General features: G+C 45.5%; 1 protein-coding gene across 3 annotated transcripts in view; it reads left to right on the top strand.

Annotated features, from left to right (window-relative positions):
- Positions 1 to 23857, top strand: part of LOC311060895 (C-terminal-binding protein 2-like) — a 91630-nt gene that overhangs the window by 52495 nt on the left and 15278 nt on the right. For all 3 annotated transcript variants that reach the window (XM_084079271.1, XM_084079272.1, XM_084079273.1), the window contains exons 2-4: positions 3985 to 4139; positions 14619 to 14763; positions 17037 to 17243. In XM_084079271.1, the coding sequence (XP_083935397.1) occupies positions 3985 to 4139; positions 14619 to 14763; positions 17037 to 17243 (507 nt within the window). The remainder of the gene's footprint in view (positions 1 to 3984; positions 4140 to 14618; positions 14764 to 17036; positions 17244 to 23857) is intronic.

The following is a 23857-nucleotide window of genomic DNA, read 5'->3' as shown; positions in this document are numbered from 1 at the left end:
AGGACCAGTAAAATGTTCCTTACAATGTCTATTTTGTCAAATTCTACTATACTACATTTGTCCCTCACAAGTATAGCAATACAACACACACACACACACACACACACACACACACTCCCCCCCAACCCCCCTGACACGGACAGTGAGCTCAGCCCTACACACACACACACACACACACACACACACACACACACACACACACACACACACACACACACACACACACACACACACAGATAATGATCTTATAGCAACAGGCTCTGGAGAGCACCGACGCACACAGATAAGGACCGCTACAACATGACATCACACCTCCGATCGTCCTCCCGGGACCCACCCCGCCTCTCTCTCTCTCTCTCTCTCTCTCTCTCTCTCTCTCTCTCTCTCTCTCTCTCTCGCTTGTCACGGGCGGGGGTTGACTTACGATACATCTCCTACTGCCCCGGCACAGATCCGTAGCTGCCAAACTACCTGTAAAGATCCTGACCTCCGCGGGGCGATAAGAGTGATACAGATGGAGGGGGCCCCCGCTCTACAGGGAGACGCCACTCGACAGTACACCACCCCCACCCCCCCCCTACCACCCCCTCACTGGGCCCTTCTTCCATCCATCCCCAACGCCAAAGCGGCCTCAGAAAAAGCTCACAGCCGGCAGCATGAATATTGATGGCCAGCTTGTTAACATTGTATGAAGCACAGGCCTGGTAATTGTCTGTCTTTCCCTGTACTGTATGGCATGTGTCTTCAGCGCCGGGACGCAACGAGAAGGTCAGCCCACTGGGGAGCCTGTAGCTCGGCTCTCGCTGCGAGCGAGGGAAGCGCGTGTGTGTGTGTGTGTGTGTGTAGATAGAGAGAGAGAGAGAGAGAGAAAGAGAGGTGTGAGAAAGAAACGAGCGGAGACAAAACCCACAGCTCGCGGGATTGTGACATGCAGCGGTCCATCCGTAATGGAGTTTTGTCAAGCGCCAGGGCCTGCAGATGTGAGAGTTGGCTGGCTGTGGGTTCGGTTCGGTCGGTTGCCTCTGACTCAGACACTTTGTGCGTGTCGTGATACACGGCTTCACTGACGCAGGGCAGTGGCCAGCCTGATGTCTACTCTGGGGTAGCTCTGTGGTTTTTCAAATTTTTTTTTCTGTTATTCGCCTTTCCCCCACTCGCCACCCCAACCCCCCTCCCCTCTCTTTCCACAGCTGCTATTGCCACTCGCATCAAGGCAAACATAGCAGCCAGTCTCCCTCTGAACTAAGAACTATATGAGAGCTAACATTGTCTGTGTGTGTGTGTGTGTGTGTGTGTGTGTGTGTGTGTGTGTGTGTGTGTGTGTGTGTGTGTGTGTGTGTGTGTGTGTGTGTGTGCACACACATTTGTGTGTCTGCGCACGTGCTTTTGTCAAACTAGCACACAGGGGGGATATGTCGCCCTCCGGGCATGATGGAGTGCATGCGTGTTCACACCTGTGCACAGATATTCTCATCCCAGGAGTATGGTGGTTGGTGCGTTCGCAGGTGACATGTACTGTATATGTGTGGGGCATGGCTCTGCGTGTTGCTGCTGCAGCTGTGTGTGTTGCAACGCGTTGTTAGCTTGTAGATCGCTCTTTTAGGCAGGCGGGTATAAATTACAGTGGGCTTAAGGTGAAACACGGAGGGTTCTTGTAAGTGAGGCGGCGGGCCTAATCCAGTCTGAGTCAGAGCATCGATTTATTGAGCAGCGTTTGTTAGCTTTTAGAGTAGCCTAACCTAATCAAAGCCTTGCTGCACACAGAGAGACACTCAACACACATGGGGCGAGCGCGCGCCGCACGCGGCTGCTAATCATGTTTGTTTTCTGTTTTGAAGCGAATAGTGTTGAAAAGTGTTTCGCTTCCACACGGCATGTGTCGCTTACAAGAGTTTTGGGTGAACAGTTTCAGGGATAGTTCACCCCAAAAACATTTTTTTTTCCTATCGATTAGTCACCCCATGGAGACTTGAATTCATGGATATTTTGTCACATTCCTAAGCCAATAATTTGATGCCCAGCGGACCGGTAGGCAGCGGTTTCGGTAGGAGACACAAAGGAGACTCTTTGTGTCTCCTACCGGAGCCGCTGCCGGTCATCAAATTATTCAAAATCGACAAAAAATATCCATGAATTCAAGCCTCCATGGGGTGTGTAATCGATAGGAAAAAAAGATAATTTTTGGGGTGAACTATCCCTTTAATGTAAAGTCAGATTTATACTTTGGAGAAATAGCCGATCTATAAGCTCACCCTGCGTCACACAGCTTCGAGCCGGAAGCTTGTAGATCGGCTATTTTTCGGCACAACGCTGGTGCATACGAATCAAGCACGCAGTGTATAAATCAAGCATAAGAAATGTAAAATGTAGATGTAAGAAACATTAGTGCGAGGATTATTCCTGGTGCCGATGGCTTTTTAATTGCTTAACGTTTGTGCGCTTGTACCTGGCAGTACTCTCTGGCCCTGTCTGCCTGTCCCATCTGTTTCCATTTAGCTTGGACCTGAGAATTAAGCGCGGGGTCAATCAGTATGAATGTGGGAAAGCAATTCAAATACCATGTAGTGATGAATAGCCCTCTGCTATTAAACAACACCGCGGTTTAACTGTTTAGCTTCACCTGTGACTCTGTGTCCTAGATGTATTTAGCAGGAGTTGTTATTCGGAGCCACTTGTGCTGTACAGTGAGTGCCAGTGTGGAATATAGATGGAATTCCCAGATCCCAGCATACATAGCATTCAACTAACAGTAAAGAGGGTTTGCACAGCAAAATCTACGTCTACCTCTCAGGATCTTTAAAGTGTAGTCTCCAAGAATAATGACGACAATGTTCCTCTGTCACTAGAATGTGGAGAAGTAATAATGATAATACATACGATTTACTGTATATAGCGCTTTTCTAGATACTCAAAGCCGCTTTACAGAGCAATATGAAAACAACTTTATTAGAAAGAACTTCTTAAAAAGGTTATAACTATAAAAGAAAGGTAAACAAAACAAAAGGGAGGGGTTGGGGTTGGGGTTTTTATGTAGGGAATGGGGGTTTGAAAAGGTGGGTTTTGAGTGTGGTTTTAAATATGGTGAGGGTGGGGGCAGCCCTGATGTGAGCTGGGAGTGAGTTCCACAGTGAGGGGGCAGCCGCCGAGAAGGCCCTGCTCACCCCAGGTTGTGGTGACAGCCCAATGAAATAAGATCCAGATGTAAATGTACAGTAGGGGCTCAGGATGTATACAGGCCGCTTGGGAATCGGAAGGTTCCCTGTTCGATCCCCGGCTTCTCCCCGCGTCAGTGTCGAAGTGTCCTTGAGCAAGACACTGAGCAAGACAATTTCCTCCACCGTCCGGTGTGTGAATATGTGTGAATGAGTGATGAATGTAATGCACATACTGTGTTAAAGCACTTTGGATAAAGGCGCTATATAAATGCACCAGTAGTTCTCAGGGTTGCTTAACCCATTAAGACCTGGTATCTGTGTAATGTGTTGATTTGAGCTAAAAAGACACATTTTACACTTTTGGCTATTCAAAAATAGCAGATCTACAAGCTCATAGCGCGGCACCGAGTGCCGCGCTACGAGCTTGTAGATCTGCTATACACATTTTTAACTCAAATCTTTGCTTCTGGGGGTCCCTGGAACTACATATTTTGATGGAGGTCCGCGGCCAAATACATATAATTTTGGGGGTCCTTGACATGAAAAAGATTGAGCACCACTGATATAGAAACATACGTTTTTCAGAAAACTGTTGGGATTTAGGAGACATGTAGAATCGGCTTCAGGTCTTAATGGGTTAAGGGGGTTCTAAATGGACCCTTACAGGTCTGGAACTCTGTCCAAATGGAACCAAATGGGCCCTCACAGGTCCATTTGGTTCCATTTGTACACTCTCAGAGTTACTTGAAATGACCCACTGAAATGCACCATTTACCATGTTAAATCCTGACCCTCTCTCTCTCTCTCTCTCTCTCTTCCTCTCCTCCAGGTATCCGGCCCCAGATCATGAATGGGCCCATGCACCCACGCCCCCTGGTGGCCTTGCTCGACGGCCGCGACTGCACCGTGGAGATGCCCATCCTCAAAGACCTGGCCACCGTGGCCTTCTGCGACGCCCAGTCCACACAGGAGATCCACGAGAAGGTAAACACATACACGCACAAGCGCTCTCACACACACACACACACACACACACACACACACACACACACACACAAAGAAATATACACGCACACAGAAACATACATTGATGCACACACGCTCGCTGCATTGTGCTTGTGTATTCCTCACAACGCTGCGGGCGGATAGTTGACAGACCATTGCATCTGCAACGCACGTTATTTTCTCTCTCTCCGTTCTTCCTTTGTCATCACTCTCTCTCTCTGTCTCTCTCTCTCGCTCGCTCTCAAGCCCTATTTACAGTGGCGTGCACAGACATTTTGAGGGGCAGGTGCTAAAGTAAATTATACTTTTTTTTGTTTACTTGGTCTGCTCTTTTTTCCCTCTACACCTATACCTCTTTGCCAAAAATAGCCGATCTACAAGCCCACAACGCCTCGCGCTGCGAGGCGTTGTGGGCTTGTAGATCTGCTATTTTTGGCTAAAGTTCTCGTCAGAAAAGGGATGCTAGGTTTCGAGTGGTTATGGTAAAAAGAAAAATCATATCACATGAAGAATTGACCCCCTGTAGTAACTCTGAGGACCCCCTTGGGGTCCCGGACCCCCTGTTGAAGACCCCTGCTGTAAACTGAAAAAACAACAACTTTTTTCCCCTTTTTTTCAAAAGGGCACTTCTGGTCAAGAGGGCAAAGGGCAGGTGCTCTAGCACCACCTAGAGTCTATCTGTGCACGTCCCTGTTCCTTTGTCATCACTCTCGCTCTCTCTCTCTCTCTCTCTCTCTCTCTCTCTCTCTCTCTCTCTCTCTCTCTCTCTCTCTCTCAAGCCCTATTTATACTTTGTCGAACACCGGCGTCGGTCCGCCGAAAATATCCGATCTACAAAGCTCACAACGCGCCGCAGATGCGACACGTCGTGGACTTGTACCTCGCCTAGTTTCTGCGTACGGCACAAATTAAGCATCTCTCTCTCTCTCTCTCTCACACACTCTCTGTCTTCTTCAACAACACGACGGAGCTGATATGCGATGCTCGCTCTATCACCCCTCTCTCTCTCTCTCCTCCCACCCCTCTGCTAAAATAAAAGTGGCTTCATTGTGATTTAATGTCACTTTGGTGGCAAACTGCGATCACTGCCATTGTTCTAAGAAGGCAGAGGGCTTCATTCTAGTCTGTGTGTGTGTGTGTGTGTGTGTGTGTGTGTGTGTGTGTGTTGTGGGGGGGGTTAGGTGGGGGTGGGGGGTGCAGCGTGGTGTAATTACATTGCGCTGGCTTGTAGAGGCTCTTTATTGCATTTTATGCAGCTGCGGAAAAAAGAGAGAAAGAGAGAAAGCACACATATATATTTGGCCACGGAGGCGGTGGGTGTCTGGTGGTAGAGGTGCTATCTCTCTCTCCGTCTACGGATGGAGTGAGTGAGAGAGGCCAGCCACACTTCCTTCGACCTGCCTCCGTGAAAATGGGGACATATTAAAAAAGAGGCATTTGCATAGAGATCAATTCAATCTGAGACCTTCAGGCGACCAGGAGAGAGTGGAGAGGGGGGGGGGGAGGGGGTTATGGAGGGTGGAGGAAGCGATGGAGGACGGAGGGTCGGATAGCTGTTTTTTTTTCTCCTTCTTTTGGTTGTTTGTTTTAACACACAAGCCCTTATCGGGGAAACATGATTGTAATGTGCACCTCGGCAGCATATTCAGCAGTCGGCGGTAATAACTGGCTGCTGCACGGATACCCAGAGGGGGAGGTGATGTAGATTGAAAAGAGAGAGAGAGCGAGAGAGTGAGAGAGAAAAATATGTCCAATCTCCATTTCCCTGGCGTGGAGACGATGGTCGTGGATAATCGAGTGAGTTTCGGCAGGATGTTGGAACGCTACATGCCGACATGCCCCGCTATCAAACACACACACACACACACACACACACACACACACACACAGATACGCATGCACAGATGCACGTGTGTGTGTGTGTGTGTGTGTGTGTGTGTGTGTGTGTGTGTGTGTGTGTGTGTGTGTGTGTGTGTGTGTGTGTGTGTGTGTGTGTGTGTGTGTGTGTGTGTGTGTGTGTGTGTGTGTGTGTTTGTTTGCACGCGTGACCACAAAAATCAAGCAATAGTCACACACACGCACACACCGCAGCCCACGCGCACTCACACACACACACACACACACACACCCCTCAGCCCACACCAGTCAAAAGAAACACTCCCATCACTTGAAGGTGAAAGTAGCCTCGATTTACAGAGATTTGGAGTCATCTACCCAGTAATCCATATCGCTTGAAAGATAACAGGAAGATGAAACACACACACACACACACACACACACACACACACACCTCAATTTACAATTCAGTCAACAGAAGCGCTGAGTTGAAGGTGAAAGTAGCCTCGATTGAAGCCTGATTTATACGTTGTATGGCGGTGTCACGTGAAAAAAAGCAGATGTAACAAGCTTGATGTATACACGAATCCACAGAGCACTGCCCTGTAGGTGGCGCCGCCATTGCTGCGGTGTCAAACTCAGTCAGCTGCTGCTGCGGTTCTGTCCGTCTGTTCACGTTACTCTTTACCTGCTTGGCTGTTGGAGCAGCCATAAACTACACAGGTTCATCCCGATTTTCTGTACATCTTTGTAAAGTTAGTAAAAACCAGGTAAAAGAGTAACGTGAGCAGTCAGTGACTGCAGCTGACTGACACCGCGCAGCAGCAGCTGATCGAGTCTGACACCGCAGCAATGGCGGCGCCACCTACAGGGCAGCGCTCCGTGGATTCGTGTATAGTTGAGGTTGTAGATCTGCTGTTTTCAGCATGGCACCGCCGTACGATGGTTCATAAGTTAGGCAGGCGATACAACTCATTGATCAAAGCCTTCTACCCAGTAATCCATAGTACTTGAAAGATAACACACACACACACACACACACACACACACACACACACACACACACACACACACACACACACACACACACACACACACACACACACACACACACACACACACACACTGCTGGAGTGTGATCGCCCCTCCAATGAGACTGAATCCACTACGCCAGGTGTTCTCAACCCTTGACGGAGTTCCAGGTGGTCCCCAGCTAAATGATGTAGAGTTGGTAACCAAATGGACCCTTATAGATCTTCAACTCTTGAGAGCGTAAAATGAAACCAAATGGACCCTTACGGGTTAATTTGGTTTCATTTTACGCTCTAAAGAGTTAGATTATTGTTAAACATCTGCATTACTTAATTAGATAATTGTATTCAATACAGCATGGCATTGTGGACAAAATCGTATCCAACGATAACAAAATATAAGTCTTAGGGTCTGAGAGTCTAAATCTCATCAAATGGTGGTCCGTGGCTCAAATGCTGAATAAATAATGGACCTTGATATGAAAAGGGTTGAAAACCACTGCACTATGCAGTACCTGCACCGATCATCCAAGGTCAAGGACCCCCCCCCCATGGCCCCCTGAGTGTCTCTCATGGTTATCACGTGTCCCACGCTCATTTCAAATTGCATATGGCCCATAAAAGTTAGATGATAGCCCCATATGGTGTTAGAGTCAACATCAAGTCTATAATGCATTAACACTGCCTGGCTGTGTGGGACTGAGTACAACACCTGCTCTCTCACACTGCTGTCCAAACACTGAGGGACCGCAGGAATCCAGGTGCAGTGGTGGAATGTAACCAAGTACATGTATTCAAGTATTGTACTTAAGTTCAATGTTGAGGTATTTTTACTTTACTGGAGTATTTCCAATTTTCCGTACTTTTACTTCTACTCCACTACATCTCGGATCCAAATATTGTACTTTTACTCCACTACAATTATATGAAACCACTTCAGCCCTATATACATTTCGGCCATTTGAAAATAGCCGATCTACAAGCTCACAATGGGTCGCAATGGGTCGCGATGCGACGCATTGTGAGCTTGTAGATCTGATATTTTCACTTGAAATGGGACATTCTGTACAATGTGTACTTTTACTTTTGGTACTTTAACTACATTTTGATACCAATACTTTTGTACTTTTGACTCAAGTACATTTTTAATTCCGGACTTTTACTTGTAACAGAGTATTTCTACATTGCAGTATCGAGACTAGGTGAAAGCTGGGATCACGTAACTGAGCTTTAATGAATTGAATCCATACCAGCGGCACATGGCTCAGGAGGTAAAGTGGTCGCTGGGGAATCGCAAAGGCTCCCGATTCATCCTCCATCATCTGTACTTTTTGTGAGAAGAGAGAGGATAGAGGTAGGATAGAGCAGTAGAGTTGTGGTGCGTTCACACGGGCAGATTAATAGATACAAAGATACAAAAAAACACTGCTACTTTGTCGCTGTGTTGCTTTGTATCTGTGTCGCTCAACGCGGTCGCTGACGTCATCAAACGTGCGGACGTCGGAGCTACAGTGTCTTTGTCACTAGAGCTACAGCTACAAACGTCGGATGTATCTTTGTGTCTTCATGTCGCTGGTTTCCATTGAAAATGAATGGTAGCATGTATCTTTTTATCTGCCCGTGTGAACGCACCATCCCGGAACTGTGTCATTTTTAGATTTGAGCTAAAAAGCATTATTTTACACTTTGGGCTATTCAAAAATAGCAGATATACAAGCTCGTAGCGCGGCACCAAGTGCCGCGCTACGAGCTTGTAGATCTGCTATTTTTGAAAATTCGTGAAAATGTGTGCAAATCTGTGAATATATATTTTTTTAAAGCGAACATTTTTAACTCAAATCTTTGCTTCTGGGGGTCCCTGGAACAAAATATTTTGATGGGGGTCCACGGCCAAATACATATCATTGTGGGGGTCCTTGACATGAAGAAGATTGAGCACCACTGATATAGAAACATACGTTTTTCAGAATACTGTTGAGATTTAGGAGACATGTAGAATCGGCTTCAGATCTCAATGGGTTAACTAAATAAACTCGTCTATAAGTGAAGACAGTGTGCGGGACTCCCTCTCCCTTCTCCACTTTTCTTCCATATTCAGTATTCAAACTCCGTCGCACCTGTCCGTTTGTAGATGTGCAAAAGGACATATCCTAATAAAACCAATCTGACTCCAATCTGGATAGGCCAAAATCTCATCTATTAAGTGTATTGAAAGGGAGGCAGGCTGTGGATGTGTGTGAGGGGCCTGGCGTGGCGTGTTGTGGTGTATAACGGGTGGAGAATGTCTCTGCTCTCTCAGCATTACAGCCAGCCCTCATCCCAACTACATCAGCCCTGCTCGCCAGCGGGATGACCTCATAGCCATAAAATCCCTTCCCAGTAAAGCCACGGACGCATGCACACACACACACACACACACACACACACACACACACACACACGCACGCACACACATACACCCCCACAAACACGCGCATGCGCGCACACACATGCACCCGGGTATTACAAAACATACTTTTCCACATAATACATGCATATACACTCTCTCTTTCACACACACATTCATATGCATTGCCTCACCACAATATACACACTTATACATACACGTCCGCATGCATGCACCCAGAGATATCTGTACAACATTGTACACTTCCACAATGGCACACACCCATCCAAGTACTTAAAGGGATAGTTCACACATCGATTAGTCACCCCATGGAGACTTGAATTCATGGATATTTAATTTAATGACCAGTGGACCGGTAGGCAGCGGTTCCAGTAGGAGACACAAATGATACTCTTTGTGTCTCCTACCGGAACCGGCAGCGGTCGTCAAATTATTGGCTTGGGAAAGTGAAAAATATATCCATGAATTCAAGTCTCTATGGGGTGACTAATCGATAGAAAAAAAGTCATTTTGGGGGTGAACTATCCCTTTAAGAGTATACGGTCGCTCTCTTCCCTCTCACACACACACACACACACACACACACACACACACACACACACGCACACGCACCCTCTCCAGTAGTAGGGGAGCCTTCTGCGTTGTGTCAAAAAAAGACGCTGTCACAAATGATACTTCTAAAAAGCAGCGGTGGCTCCAGTTTCACCAGAGAGGAGCGAGTGAGGAGGGGAAAATAGACACATTAGGTCAGAGTTTCCATTAACAGTAAACTGCATTCAGTTTCTGTTGCCCCCCCCCCCCCCTCCTCCTCTTAGTACCTTCCACTGGCCCAGTCCTATTCCTCACGCTATACAGCCTTTTGTCTCCACACACAAAACTTGCCCTTCAGGCAAAGTCCAGAGAGAGAGAGAAAGGGAGGAAAATAGAGTGTGTGTGTGTGTGTGTGTGTGTGTGTGTGTGTGTGTGTGTGTGTGTGTGTGTGTGTGTGTGTGTGTGTGTGTGTGTGTGTGTGTGTGTGTGTGTGTGTGTGTGTGTGTGTGTGTGTGTGTGTGTGTGTGTGTGTGTGTGTGTGTGAGAGAGAGTGACTATACTTGTGAGGACCTTAATGTTCCCACCCCACACAAGTATAGTAGAATATGAGACCATTTCCCTGGTCCTAACAAGGTCTTTTTTTTGTTGTTTTATGGTAAAAAGGCATTTAGAGGTTAGATGTTGATGTTGGGGTTAGAGTTTTAAACTTAAAACAATGTCACACACTGAAAAACAGCCGATTCTGTGAGCTTGTAGGTCTGCTATTTCTCGGCTGTTATTCAGCTTTTCTTTGGCAATTTTTCAGGCAGTTTTCAGCATTTTTTCTATGCCTCCTAAAATGTTGACGTCCTTACAAGTATAGTAATACAAACCTGTGTGTGTGTGTGTGTGTGTGTGTGTGTGTGTGTGTGTGTGTGTGTGTGTGTGTGTGTGTGTGTGTGTGTGTGTGTGTGTGTGTGTGTGTGTGTGTGTGTGTGTGTGTGTGTGTGTGTGTGTGTGTGTGTGTGTGTGTGTGTGCGCGCGAGAGTAAGGTGTGCTTTAACCTTGAATTAGCATTTCTGCAGGCCTGGCTGGCTGGGACGCGGGGGCTAATAAAAGCTGGTATGGAAATTTTCGGGAGCTAATCTGCTAATCAGAGGAGGGCTAATGCAGTTTTGGCTGGAGGTGAACAGTTATTTACCTCGGTGCCCGCTGACAGCACGGCTGATACTTAGATCCACATTACTGCTGAATCCTGGAGGCCAGGTCACCTTGTCTCTCTGTATAGAGTGGTGGCGGGCTGGCGGCAGGAGTGGCATTTCATGATGACGGGGCCGTCGTACTAGCGGAGCGGTTTCCCCCCTCCCTCCCTCCCGCCCTTCCTTGCTTGACCTTTGAGCGATGTCAAGAAGTCTCGATTGACTTCTTGACATCCTCGGATAATATTGTGACATTTGTGTTCGGGTGCATTTCTTGTCTTTTTTTTTTCTTAATCCAGATCTCAGGAGTAAGAGATATGAATTTATATGAGGTTACGCATCTGTGTAACCGCTTTAACCATTGTTTTATGCTTCGGCTATTCAAAAATAGCAGATATACAAGCTCATAGCGCGGCACCGAGTGCCGCGCTATGAGCTTGTAGATCTGCTATTTTTGAAAAATCGTGAAAATGTGTGCAAATCTTTGAATATATATATTTTTTCAAGCGAACGTTTTTAACTCAAATCTTTGCTTCTGGGGGTCCCTGGAACAACATATTTTGACATGGGGGTCCGCCGCCAAATACATATAATTTTGGGGGTCATTGACATGAAAAAGTTTGAGGACCACTGATTATAGCAGAAGTTTTTTTCAAAAAAAAATGTTAGGATTTAGAAGACATTTGTAGAATCCCCAGAACAGAAGCAAAGATTTGAGTTATAAATGTTCGCTTTAAAAAATATATATATTCAAAGGGGAGCTGTTTCCCCCTCCCGCCCTTACTTGACCTTTGAGCGATTTTTGCACATCTCAATTGACTTCTTGACATCCTGGGATAATATTATTATGACATGTGTCGGGTACATGTCTGTCTTCTTTCCTTAATCCAGATCTCAGAAGAGATATGAATTTATATGAGGTTTCACTGGAGCACATACTTTCAAGTGCTGTGTTCATTTCTGGATCTGTCATTTTGATTGCCCTGTAGTGTCTTATGTGTTCATTTGAATCATTTCTAACCCAGCTTAGCATTGACTTTTGTGTTGGGGCCTAAAGTGCTACAGCATTGGCTCTCAAAGTGGATCCCCGAGGGGTCCTTGGGGGGGATACCAGGGGGACCCCAGCAAAATTAGTTAATAAAGCATTAACAATCATTTCATCAATTTTTTTATACTTTGGCTATTCAAAAAAAAATCTTGAAAATGTGTGCAAATCTATTTTTTTAAAAGGCGAAAATGTTTATCACAAATCTTTGCTTCTGGGGGTCCCTGGCACAGGTGGGGGTCCGCGGCCTCATACAATATCAAGTTGGGGGTCCTTGACACTAAAAGGTTTGAGAACCACTGTGCTACAGTATCTGGAATCCAACACCACGGCTTGTTTTCTTCTTAGACATGGCACATTCTGGGCTGTATAAAGGGCTGAAAATAACCTAATCTATGAATTCGCAACGTGTCGCACGTGACACGTTGTGCGCTTATAGGTCCTGCTATTTTCAGCCTGCAACACCGGTGCGCAACCAAGTGTAAATTAAGCATAAACGTGTGCACTGGGATCAACCACCGACGCGACCTCTCCTTTTCAGTCAATTAGCCCCGGCCCGTTGACCGTTCAGACCCAGAGGGCATGGAGTGCAGTTCTGATGACGGCGCACAAACCGCCCTCCGCTGAGACAATGTAATGACTTGTTCCAGTTAACCCATTGAGACCGGGAACACGTCATTTTTTGATTTCTTTGGCTATTCAAAAAATAGCAGATATACAAGCTCTTCGTAGATCTGCAATTTTTTGAAAGATCTTGAAAATGTGTGCACATTTTTTAATATATATATTATTTTTAAGTGAAAATGTTTTACTCAAATCTTTGCTTCTGGGGATTCTACAAATGTCTTCTAAATCCTAACATTATTTTTTAAATTGTTATTAAACGTATGTTGCTATACATGTATATGTCAAGGACCCCCAAAATTACATGTATTTGGCCTCAGACCCCCATCTGAAAATATTTTGTTCCAGGGACCCCCAGAAGCAAAGATTTGAGTTAAAATTGTATATATATATATTCAAAGATTTGCACACATTTTCACACCTTTTTTTCAAAAATAGCAGATCTACAAGCTCATAGCGCGAATATCTGCTATTTTTTGAATAGCCAAAGAAATCTTAAAATGACACAGAAGCTTTCCCGGTTTTAATAGGTTAAGACACATGGGGCTTTAAAAAGGACAGTTGTGTCACTGCTTGTGCTGACTGTTGCCATGTGATGTCTGCTGGGCTCATACCCCCCCCTTCCCCCCTCCCTTCCACCACGATAAAAAACATTTTTTCCGGACCGTTTTAATGTCTGGGTTATCTGTCATGTGATCTTCACGGTTCATGCCGAGGGGACGGCGTGATCTTGTGATTGTCATGGGGTTCTTAAGGATCTCAGATTGACCTCGGAGACCGGCACTCTGCAGTTATAGCCAGTTAGCCAGAGGAATGGATGAAAACAATGAACAAACTAGTGAATTGACTGACTGAACGAGTGAGTGAATGAATGAATACATGAATGTATATGTATGTAAAAGAAAGCCCTGTCTCCATTCTTTCTTAATCATCCTAATCATCATCATCATCATACTGCATTTTTTTTGTTTCGTGCGGGGGAAGGGGGGGGGGGGGGGGGCAGAAGGCTTGTGGTGCAAATGCCTGTGTTGTATTTTAACCCATTAAAACCGGTAACGCATCTGAAAGGTTTTCGTTTTAGTCTAGTGTTGTCGACTAAATATCATAAGATTTTAGTCGACTAAATCTACAGTTGATTTTGACGACAAAAATGTATTTTGGCGGTGCCTTGATGGCGTCGTAGTGGCTGACTTTACACTTGGTTGCTTGCTGAAAATAGCCGATCTACAAGCTCACAACGCGTTGTGAGCTTGTAGATTTGCTACTTTCAGAGCGCAACCAAACATGAAATGACTAGTTTTCATCTGTTGACAAATTGTCAATATATTTAGTCTTAGTTTTAGTCATCATAGCTTAGTTCTTATTTTGTTTTCGTCAGTGAAAGGTAGTCGACAAATATTTTTCGTCATAGTTTTAGCCAACGAAATGAACATCTGAGCCTTGCCAGCCACACAAAAAGACTATGGAACACTTTCTTCTTGGGTGCTATCAGACACACACTGAACATTATATTGCCCGGACTACTGTATATGGCCACATGTCTGTGGCTGATATAATTTTACTTATGACAATGCGGTTTGCACTTGAGCCATGTTGCACTTTCAGGCAGTTTGGCCAAACAACTTTATTATAAAAAAATATTGCTCTGTTTCAGCTATAGGCAGTTTGTCTGTGTGGAAGAGAAGGTGCCATGTGTATCCTTAGGTGCCATGAACTATCAACCCTGTTCTATTTGTTTCCCTGTAAATTATTTGTAATTTGTGAATTCAAATAAAGAATTAAAATGTGTGTTTTGTGTGTGTGCAGGTGCTGAACGAGGCTGTGGGAGCCATGATGTACCACACCATCACCCTGACCAGGGAGGACCTGGAGAAGTTCAAAGCGCTACGCATCATCATCCGCATCGGCAGCGGCTACGACAACATCGACATCAAGGCCGCCGGGGAGCTGGGTACGAACACAAAAACTCAGCAGAACATGCTTATCAAATATTAAATCATAACTCGGAGTCGGAACGTATAGAAGCGGTGCTGAGTGCGTCATGTTCAGTAATGCACTGTCGGAGTGCATTTTTGTTGTTGTGGGTGTCTCGTAAAAAATCGAACACACACACACACCTTTGGTGTTCTGTGCATCCAAGACAGGAGAGCATGTATTATTAAATTCTATGTTGTACATGCATGTGTACGTGTGAAGCTCAGTGTAGATAGAGCTCAATACTTCTGCTAAGATCTATGGAGACCGATTAGTTTCGTGTTTGCCTTATCCATCTTTCGGTTTGATTTATTTTCAGCTGGATTTTCAGTTAACAGCTAAACTAGAAGGTATGCAAAAATGTGGACTGAAATGTCGGTAAGGACGAAACCACATATACCTGAATGTGTGCGTGTTCGGCATATATATATATACTATATATATATATATATAATATGCAGTGTATATGATGGTATTCATGTTTGGGCAGCGCAGCCTCTCACAGAGAGACAAAAGAGACTGCAGCTCACATAAAAGACTAGAAGAAAAAAACTCTCTAGAGGTCCAGAGAGGAGAAAGAGAGACATAAAGAGACGAGGGTGATAAAGAGAGAGAGAGCTCCCACCGGTGAGGCCTGACTCACGGCTCTCTCACCCAGTGCTCAGATCAAGCAGGTTCAGGCAAAGGCTCATAGCAGCCAGCCACCACCGCTGGGTTCGAACAGAGAGCTGCCCCGCTCTCTGCCTCCTGCCAACTCCAAGATACAGCAGTCTGGGCTCCTCTTGAGCACCACACCGCGCTGCGCACACGCCCACTCACCCATGTATCGCACCCCCCCCCCCCCTCCCCCCACCCCCCCTACGCCGCCACTCGGGAGTCAAAAGCTATCGTGACTGCAGGAGGCAGAGCTGACACACAGTCTATTCTCAGGGAGAAGAATAGGTGCGCCATTGATCGAGCACAGCTCAGCTCTATTCTCCCCACGGCCCGCCCGCCTGCAGACACCTCTATCACCATATGGAGATATGAACGACGCCACTGTGTGTGCGGAGGGTGGGGGGTACTTGTATGCTTACATAATAATGTGTGTGTACCATGTTTTACAATATTAAGTAATACTTTAGATAGTAAACACCAGAATAAATCGGAAATGTCGACTGCTGAGCTCATACAGAAACCCCATTTGGGCAGAGGATATTGCATTTTGAACATCATACAATACCACGTGTTGACCACTAGTGGTCCTATATCCGACCACAGGATCTAAATGTCTCAATATGGAGCAGGTAGACCACCTTTGTCAATCACCACAATTGTGTTAGTTGTATTGTATTAACCACTTAAACCCTCTAGACTTAGTGAACTGGACCTGAGTTGTCTCTGTACTTTACTTGGACCAAATCTCATCCCACAATGTGGATGCTGGGTTTCAAGTAACCTTGCGTCACCAGCCTTTCCATATCGGAGGAAAGCCTGGTATTCGTTCTAAACTGACCTGTGTGATCCAGAAAAAAGAAAGGAAATCTGTGGTTCCGGTTTTTCGGCGCCGCTTTGTTTTGGTTCCCCCTGTTAGTTTCCCCCAATTTAAATGCTGAATCGAGTATAACTACTAGTTTAGTCTCGCCAGTCGCTACTCGCTACGAGTTGGAATAAAAGCTGGACATACCAAACCAACTATTCGTATAAGCTAAACTACGCCGCATCAAGGGTTTTATTGGGTAGGCCCTAAAATTATGATGCCCTTGATCGTGGGGAATTATTTTTGGGTGATACCGGCACCCTTGGTTCCGGCCGTTGGTTCCGGACGCGCCTAAAGTTATTTCCGCTCCCGACCGGATCAGAAACCCGAAAATGGTATTGATCCCAGGCTAGGTTTCAAGTGGTTAACATATATCACTAACGTTTTATTCACCCCAAAAAAGGATGGATTGATAGTACACAGTGGAGATACTGTAGACAGTGAGAGAGAGATGGGGAGTGTCACGCCGCAAAGGCCATCGGGATCGGGATTCGAACCCGCGACACGCTGTCACTAGATAGGCATTAGAGCCTATATGTGGTATGCGTCTGGACCGCTAGGCCAGCGGGCGCCCCATGGATTGCATCTTTAAGTAAAAAAAAAAAAGTTTAATGTAAATTTGTTTTTGATGTTCCCACCATGATAGTAAAGTGTGTGTTCTTTTATGTGTGTGTGTGTGTGTGTGTGTGTGTGTGTGTGTGTGTGTGTGTGTGTGTGTGTGTGGTCCACAGGCATCGCGGTGTGTAACATCCCCTCGGCGGCGGTGGAGGAGACGGCGGACTCCACCATGTGTCACATCCTCAACCTGTACCGGCGAAACACCTGGCTGTACCAGGCCCTCCGGGAGGGCACGCGGGTCCAGAGCGTAGAGCAGATCCGCGAGGTGGCGTCCGGCGCCGCGCGCATCCGCGGAGAGACCCTGGGACTCATCGGCTTCGGTGAGAGGACCGAGAGGCGTCTTACTTTGTCACAGTCACAACACTCCCTTTTATTAACCCATTGAGACCTGAAGCCGACTCTACATGTCTCCTAAATCTCAACAGTTTTCTGAAAAACGTATGTTTCTATATCAGTGGTGCTCAATCTTTTTCATGTCAAGGACCCCCAAAATTATATGTATTTGGCCGCGGACCCCCATCAAAATATGTTGTTCCAGGGACCCCCCAGAAGCAAAGATTTGAGTTCAAAATGTTCGCTTTAAAAATATATATATTCAAAGATTTGCACATATTTTTACGATTTTTCAAAAATAGCAGATCTACAAGCTCGTAGCGCGGCACTCGGTGCCGCGCTATGAGCTTGTATATCTGCTATTTTTGAATAGCCTAAAGTGTAAAATGATGCTTTTTAGCTCAAATCTAAACATGACACAGTTCCAGGTCTTAATGGGTTAAAACCAACAGTGGTTCTCAAAAAATAGCAGAGATACAAGCTGCTTCATGCCGCGCTTGTACAACTGCTATTTTTGAAAAATCTTGAACGTTTTTGGAAGATTTTGAATAAACTACACAAATCCTCTCTTCTGGGGGTCCCTGGCACAAAACATTTTCAGATGGGGGTCCGCGGCCTAATATATACCAATTTGGAGGTCCTTGGCATGAACATTACACTCACTCTCTCTACATACAAACAAATAAGTAAGTAAAGTTCAGGTATTATAAAAAGAAAACACCTTTCAGGCAAAATCTCTGGCACATAACTAAGAATACATTGGGTTTAGACTTTCTCCCAGGCCCTCTCTCTCTCTCTCTCTCTCTCTGTTTATCTCTTCTCCCGCCCTCCATCCCTGTCTCATATCCTTTCTCTCTCTCTGCTCACATCTGTGCTCCTCTGTTTTCCTGGCTCTGATAAGGTTATTTCTCCTCTCTCTCTCTCTCTCTCTCTCTCTCTCTCTCTCTCTCTCTCTCTCTCTCTCTCTCTCTCTCTCTCTCTCTCTCTCTCTCTCTCTCTCTGCCTGTCTCTCTGCCTGTCCCACAGATTATCTCAAGGTTGTGTGTGTGTGTGTGTGTGTGTGTGTGTGTGTGTGTGTGTGTGTGTGTGTGTGTGTGTGTGTGTGTGTGTGTGTGTGTGTGTGTGTGTGTGTGTCTCCCTGAGGGCAGGCTTCCTATTCTCTGCCATCCTGTTCTCTCATCTCCCTCGCTCTAATGCTCACCATTATATCTCCATTATTCTCCCTTGTTCTCTCGCCCCGACACTCTTGCTATGTTTTGCAGCCCCCCCTTTCTCTCTCTCTCTCTCTCTCTCTCTCTCTCTCTCTCTGTCTGGGTCCCCTGCCACCCTATCCTGCCATAATCAGGCCCTTCATGGTAGCGAGCCTTGTGTGTGTGTGTGTGTGTGTGTGTGTATATGTGTGTGTATATGTGTGTGTGTGTGTATGTGTGTATGTGTGTGTGTGTGTGTGTGTGTGTGTGTGTGTGTGTGTGTGTCTGTGTGTGAGACTTACAGTGTGTCCGCAATTGCCCTCTTTCCCACCTGTCATAGAGTGTATGAGTGCATGTACTCGTGTGCATACGTGTGTGTGTGTGTGTGTGTGTGTGTGTGTGTGTGTGTGTGCGTGCGTGCGCGTGTGCGTGTGTGTGTGTGTCCTCATCCTGTCACGATGCAGAACTCACTCTCTCTCACTCTCTCTCTCTCTGTGTCTCTCTCTCTCCTCTCAGAAGCTTTTCCAAAGTACCGCCTTATCTCCATGTCCACATACACCTACTATCACCCCCCCACCCCCCTCCCCCTGCCTCCACACACACACACACACACACACACACACACACACACACACACACACACACACACACACACACACACACACACACACACACACACACACACCATCATCTCCTCCACTGGCGCCAGACAGCTGCCCAGTCTCTCCCTGTGCCCAAAACTGAAGGCCTGGCATTGAGAACCCCCCCCCCCCCCCCCCTCCTCTCCCAGGCCTGCTGGCTGAAGCCTCCACCCAGCACATTGTCCATTGTCTGGAGCAGCATGTTGCTGTCGAGGATCAGAAACCTCATATCTCCATATTTTTCCAAAAACATTTAGGGCCATATTCTCGCCGGTGCCTTACCCATTATCCCTAAACTACTTTGCCATTTTTTTTCCATTTTTGGGCGGTGCAACCGCCCCTATATGTGAGGTTTGGACATCGACCCCAATTGCACCCCCCCAACCCTGCGCTGTGATTGGCCACCAGTGTACCCCCCTAACCCTGCACCGTGATTGGCCACCATGACTCTATTCAGGACTGTGATTGGCTAGAAACACATGACACATGTGCATAGCCCTATAAATAGGACTATGCACTTAAAAAAAAACACTTTTATGTTTTTTTTTAAGTGAATCACTTCCATCACTGTGATGACCACTGTGACCACACCGCCCACTTCACACTGGGTGTGATTTTTTTTAAACATTTTCAATTCGTTCAAAAAGCCAATCTACAAGCTCACAACGTGTCGATGTAGATCGGCTAGTTGAACTATTTGAAAATGTTTTTAAAAATTGTAAAAAATGGCAAAGAAGTTTAGGGATAATGGGTAAGGTACCGGCGAAAAATAAATGTTCGCCGGTAATTTCCTTCATCGCACAAGAGTGTGTATCGTGCAGAAGTTGTAAAAATAAGCCGATCTATAAGATCACAACACATCTGCGATCTGACACGCCGTGAGCTTGTAGATCTGCTATTTGTGCTATTTTTTTTTTACATTTTAAGAGTGAAAGTTAAAGTGGTCAAGCGTGCTGTGAGTGGGTTTTCATTAATAGTTAACCGTCGAAAAGTATTAATAATGGGTGACTAAATCAATTGGTTCTCAAAGTGGGGTCCGAGGACCCCCAGGGGTACTTGAGGGGGTTCCAGGGGGTCCCCAGCTAAATGATGGACAGGGACCAAATGGACCCTTATGGGTCTGTAACTCTGAGAGTGTACAAATGGAACCAAATGGACCCTAACGGGTCCATTTGGTTCCATTTGTACACTCTCAGAGTTAAATTAACATTGATTTTACAATATGAGTTGGGGTCCCAGAGACATACCCAGAGACATACATGCCATTAAATGGGGGTCCGTAGCCTAATGCATGTCAAACTGGGGGGTCCTTGTAATTAAAATGGTTGATAATCACTGCTAGAGAGCCGTAAAAATCTTCTATTATGGGGGTCCCTGGCTTATCTTTTCAAATGGGGGTCCGCGGTCTAATAAGTGTCTGTTTGGGGGTCCTTGGCACGGAAAAGTTTGAGAACCACTGGACTAAATAACAACTACACTGGATCCACTGGTACACGGGTTCCTTTTTTCCTCCCCCATTTCTTGAAAAGTAACCGCTTTGGACATATGAGGTTTACGCCCGACAGCGATGACGACCAGAGAGAGAGAGAGAGAGAGAGAGAGAGTGACGCTGCACATAATGAGTCTGTCTGTAGACACGCAGCCTGCTGCACCGGCTCTGCAGGCTGGAAATACACACACACACACACACACACACACACACACACACACACACACACACACACACACACACAGCCACACACACACCCCAAAAGAAAAGAAAAAACACATGGCATCTCTCACAGTTATTATGGAGGCTTTAGTTCCTGTGCCCGCCAGTCGTTGCGTGCCAGTGTCGGCCCGCCCGACCCCCCCCCCCCCCCCTCCCATCATGCCCTAGCATCCCTGCTCTACACAGTGTGCATAGCGTGCGATAAGGAATGACACACAGAAAAAAAAGCCCCTTACTGCCGCTGTGGTCTCTGCAATACTGTAGGTCACTGGATGTTGCTGTAATATCAGTGGTTCTCAAACTGTTTTCATGTCAAGGACCACCCAGAATGAAATGTATTTGTCCCCCGGACCCCCATCTCAAAATATTTTGCAAATATTTGAGTTAAAAATGTATATATATATTCAAAGATTTGCACACATTTTCACGATTTTCTTTCACAATTAGCAGATATACAAGCTCATAGTATGTATAGTGCTATGAGCGCTATATGAGCTTGTATATCTGCTATTTTTGAATAGCCAAAGAAATCTAAAAATGACACAGATGCGTTCCCGGATTGAATGGGTCAAGTAGTCAGATAGGAGGGCCGTGAAAGCCTTAGAAATGTTCAAGTGGGCCCTATGTTCCCAAAAAAGGTTGAGAACCTCTGCCGTGTAGGTGCACACTAGAACCAATTATATGCCCTATTTTAAACTTGCTCGTATAGTGATGATATTTGGCCAACATAGCCCGATCTCCAAGCTCACAACGCATCACACGGTGCCATGCGTTGTGCCATATCAGACACTTTCGGCCCCTTTTCAGTTTCAGTTAAGTTTTGGTGTATTTTGTATCGCAGTGTAAACCAACAAATCATACAACATGTTGGTTTAACCCATTAAGACCGGGAGAAGCGTCGGTGTCATTTTTAGATTTGAGCTAAAAAGCATTATTTTACACTTTGGCTATTCAAAAATAGCAGATATACAAGCTCATAGCGCGGCACCGAGTGCCGCGCTATGAGCTTGTAGATCTGCTATTTTTGAGAAATCGTGAAAATTTGTGCAAATCTTTGAATACATATTTTTTCAAGCAAACGTTTGGAACTCAAATCTTTGCTTCTGGGGGGTCCCTGGAACAACATATTTTGAGATGGGGGTCTGTGGCCAAATACATATACATTTTGTGGTCCTTGACATTAAAAAGTTTGAAAACCACTGACATAGCAACATACGTTTTTTTTTTTTTAAACTGTTTTTAAACTGGATTTAGAAGACATTTTGTAGAATCGGAACCTCACGCCTTAATGGGTTAAAACAATCGAGGATAAAACAGCAATAAAGTCTAAAGAAGAGAGAGGACCAAAAGCAACAGCTGACAGTGTGTACATGTGTACACACACACACAAACCTCTCTTATCAAGGTGAAACACACAGTGTGAGACTTTCTCTCCAAGGCCAAACGCTCTCATTTTCAGCAGCCTGCTGCTGAACTGTAAATATTCTAACTGGGTTTACAAAAGCCGCCACTGGTGGAGGAGGAAAACACACACATTCCTCGCTGCATTCTTCTCAGCGGCTGTGTGCCCTTGAAGAAGCCGTGTGATTATTTTTTTCCCTCCGCATTCTGCCTGGCTGCGCCGCGGTGTCGATCTCACACGGCACCGCATTCTGAACTCTTAGCGCTTTAGCGCAACGTGTCATACACACCCCTTTGATAGTGCTAGTGATAAAAGATTGAGACGGAAAGTGAGAGCATGCCATCGTGACCGTGACATGATGTGCCATGATGTGCCATGTGTGAATGTGTGTGTGTGTTTATGCTCTCTTTATAAGCACAGTCAGTCAGTTAAAGAGGAAGGCAGCATGGAGATGTCGGGCGTAATGATTCAAGATTCAACAGGGTTTCTATTCGTCACTCACTCATACAAATACAAGCAGCGAAATGTTAGGTGTGGCAGACTGCGCTAAAAGTAACACATTACAGTATAATAACATAACACTGGATATTTAAAAAAAATAGTATAGGTTTATGAAAAGATAAGTCGGGGTAAAGCCTTTTAGCAGCATTGGGGTTTAAACCCATTAATACGTTGCCTATACGTTGTTATACCTTTTAAAACTGGGATAGCATCTTTGTCCGTTTAGATGTTTCTATTTATATAGCAACAGATTTTTTTTTGGGTCATACGTTTTTATGCGTTTTTATGAAAATTTAGGTTAGGATTTAGAAGGCGTTTTTCAAATCAGCCTCAGGGTCTAAAATGGGTTAAGAAAAACACAATATGTGCAAAGCACAATATGTGTAGGTTGTTTATTTTTTATTTTTGCCCCAATACAGAAGGAGAATAAAGACATTGTATTGCTTTGTTGTGAGCTCCCTCACAAAGAAGTGAACCTTGAGAGAGTAACGGTCCTCATCGATCCCTTTCAGCAGCAGCACGGCAGCTCTGTGGCTGCACTGGCCCTCTCTCCAGTGTTGCCCGATTTTGCGAGATAAATAAGCAACTATGTCTATGAAAACAAGGCCAAAAGAAGCGACTAGGCCATATGAGCATCGGATATTTGAAAATAGCAGATCTACAAGCTCACAATGCGTTGCGATCTTGTGCTGCGAGCTTGTCTCATGTGCTGTGAGCTTGTAGATCTGCTATTTTCCCAAAAATCTTGGAAAAAGTAAACCATTTTGAATGTTTTTTGAAACATTTTAACAACACAAATCTGGTACAGGGGTCACAAGATACTTTTATATCCGAGGACAAATGCATATTAAATATATATTCATTCGGGGGTCCTTGACATGAAAAGGGTTTGAGAACCACTGGTTTAAACAACATTAGGAAGCAAGCGCAAATAAGCAACTACACTTTAGAAACAAGCCCCCCCCCAAAAAACTACCAATATTTAAGTTGCTTGAAGCAACTTTACAGAAAAACAAGGTCCCAAAGTCCCGTATAATGAGCAGACATGGCAACACTGCTTCTCTCGCTACCAGCCCACTGACACGCTCACACGGCCCACGCAACAAATGTCCTGCGTTTGCACATGTGTGACAGACACGACAGCGAGGCAGAGGCT

The sequence above is a fragment of the Gymnoscopelus microlampas genome (assembly GCF_963454915.1).
Source record: "Gymnoscopelus microlampas genome assembly, chromosome: 14".
Classification (NCBI taxonomy): Eukaryota; Metazoa; Chordata; class Actinopteri; order Myctophiformes; family Myctophidae; genus Gymnoscopelus; species Gymnoscopelus microlampas.
The sequence above is the reverse complement of the archived record's forward strand: the minus strand, read 5'-3'. Positions and strand labels throughout refer to the sequence as shown.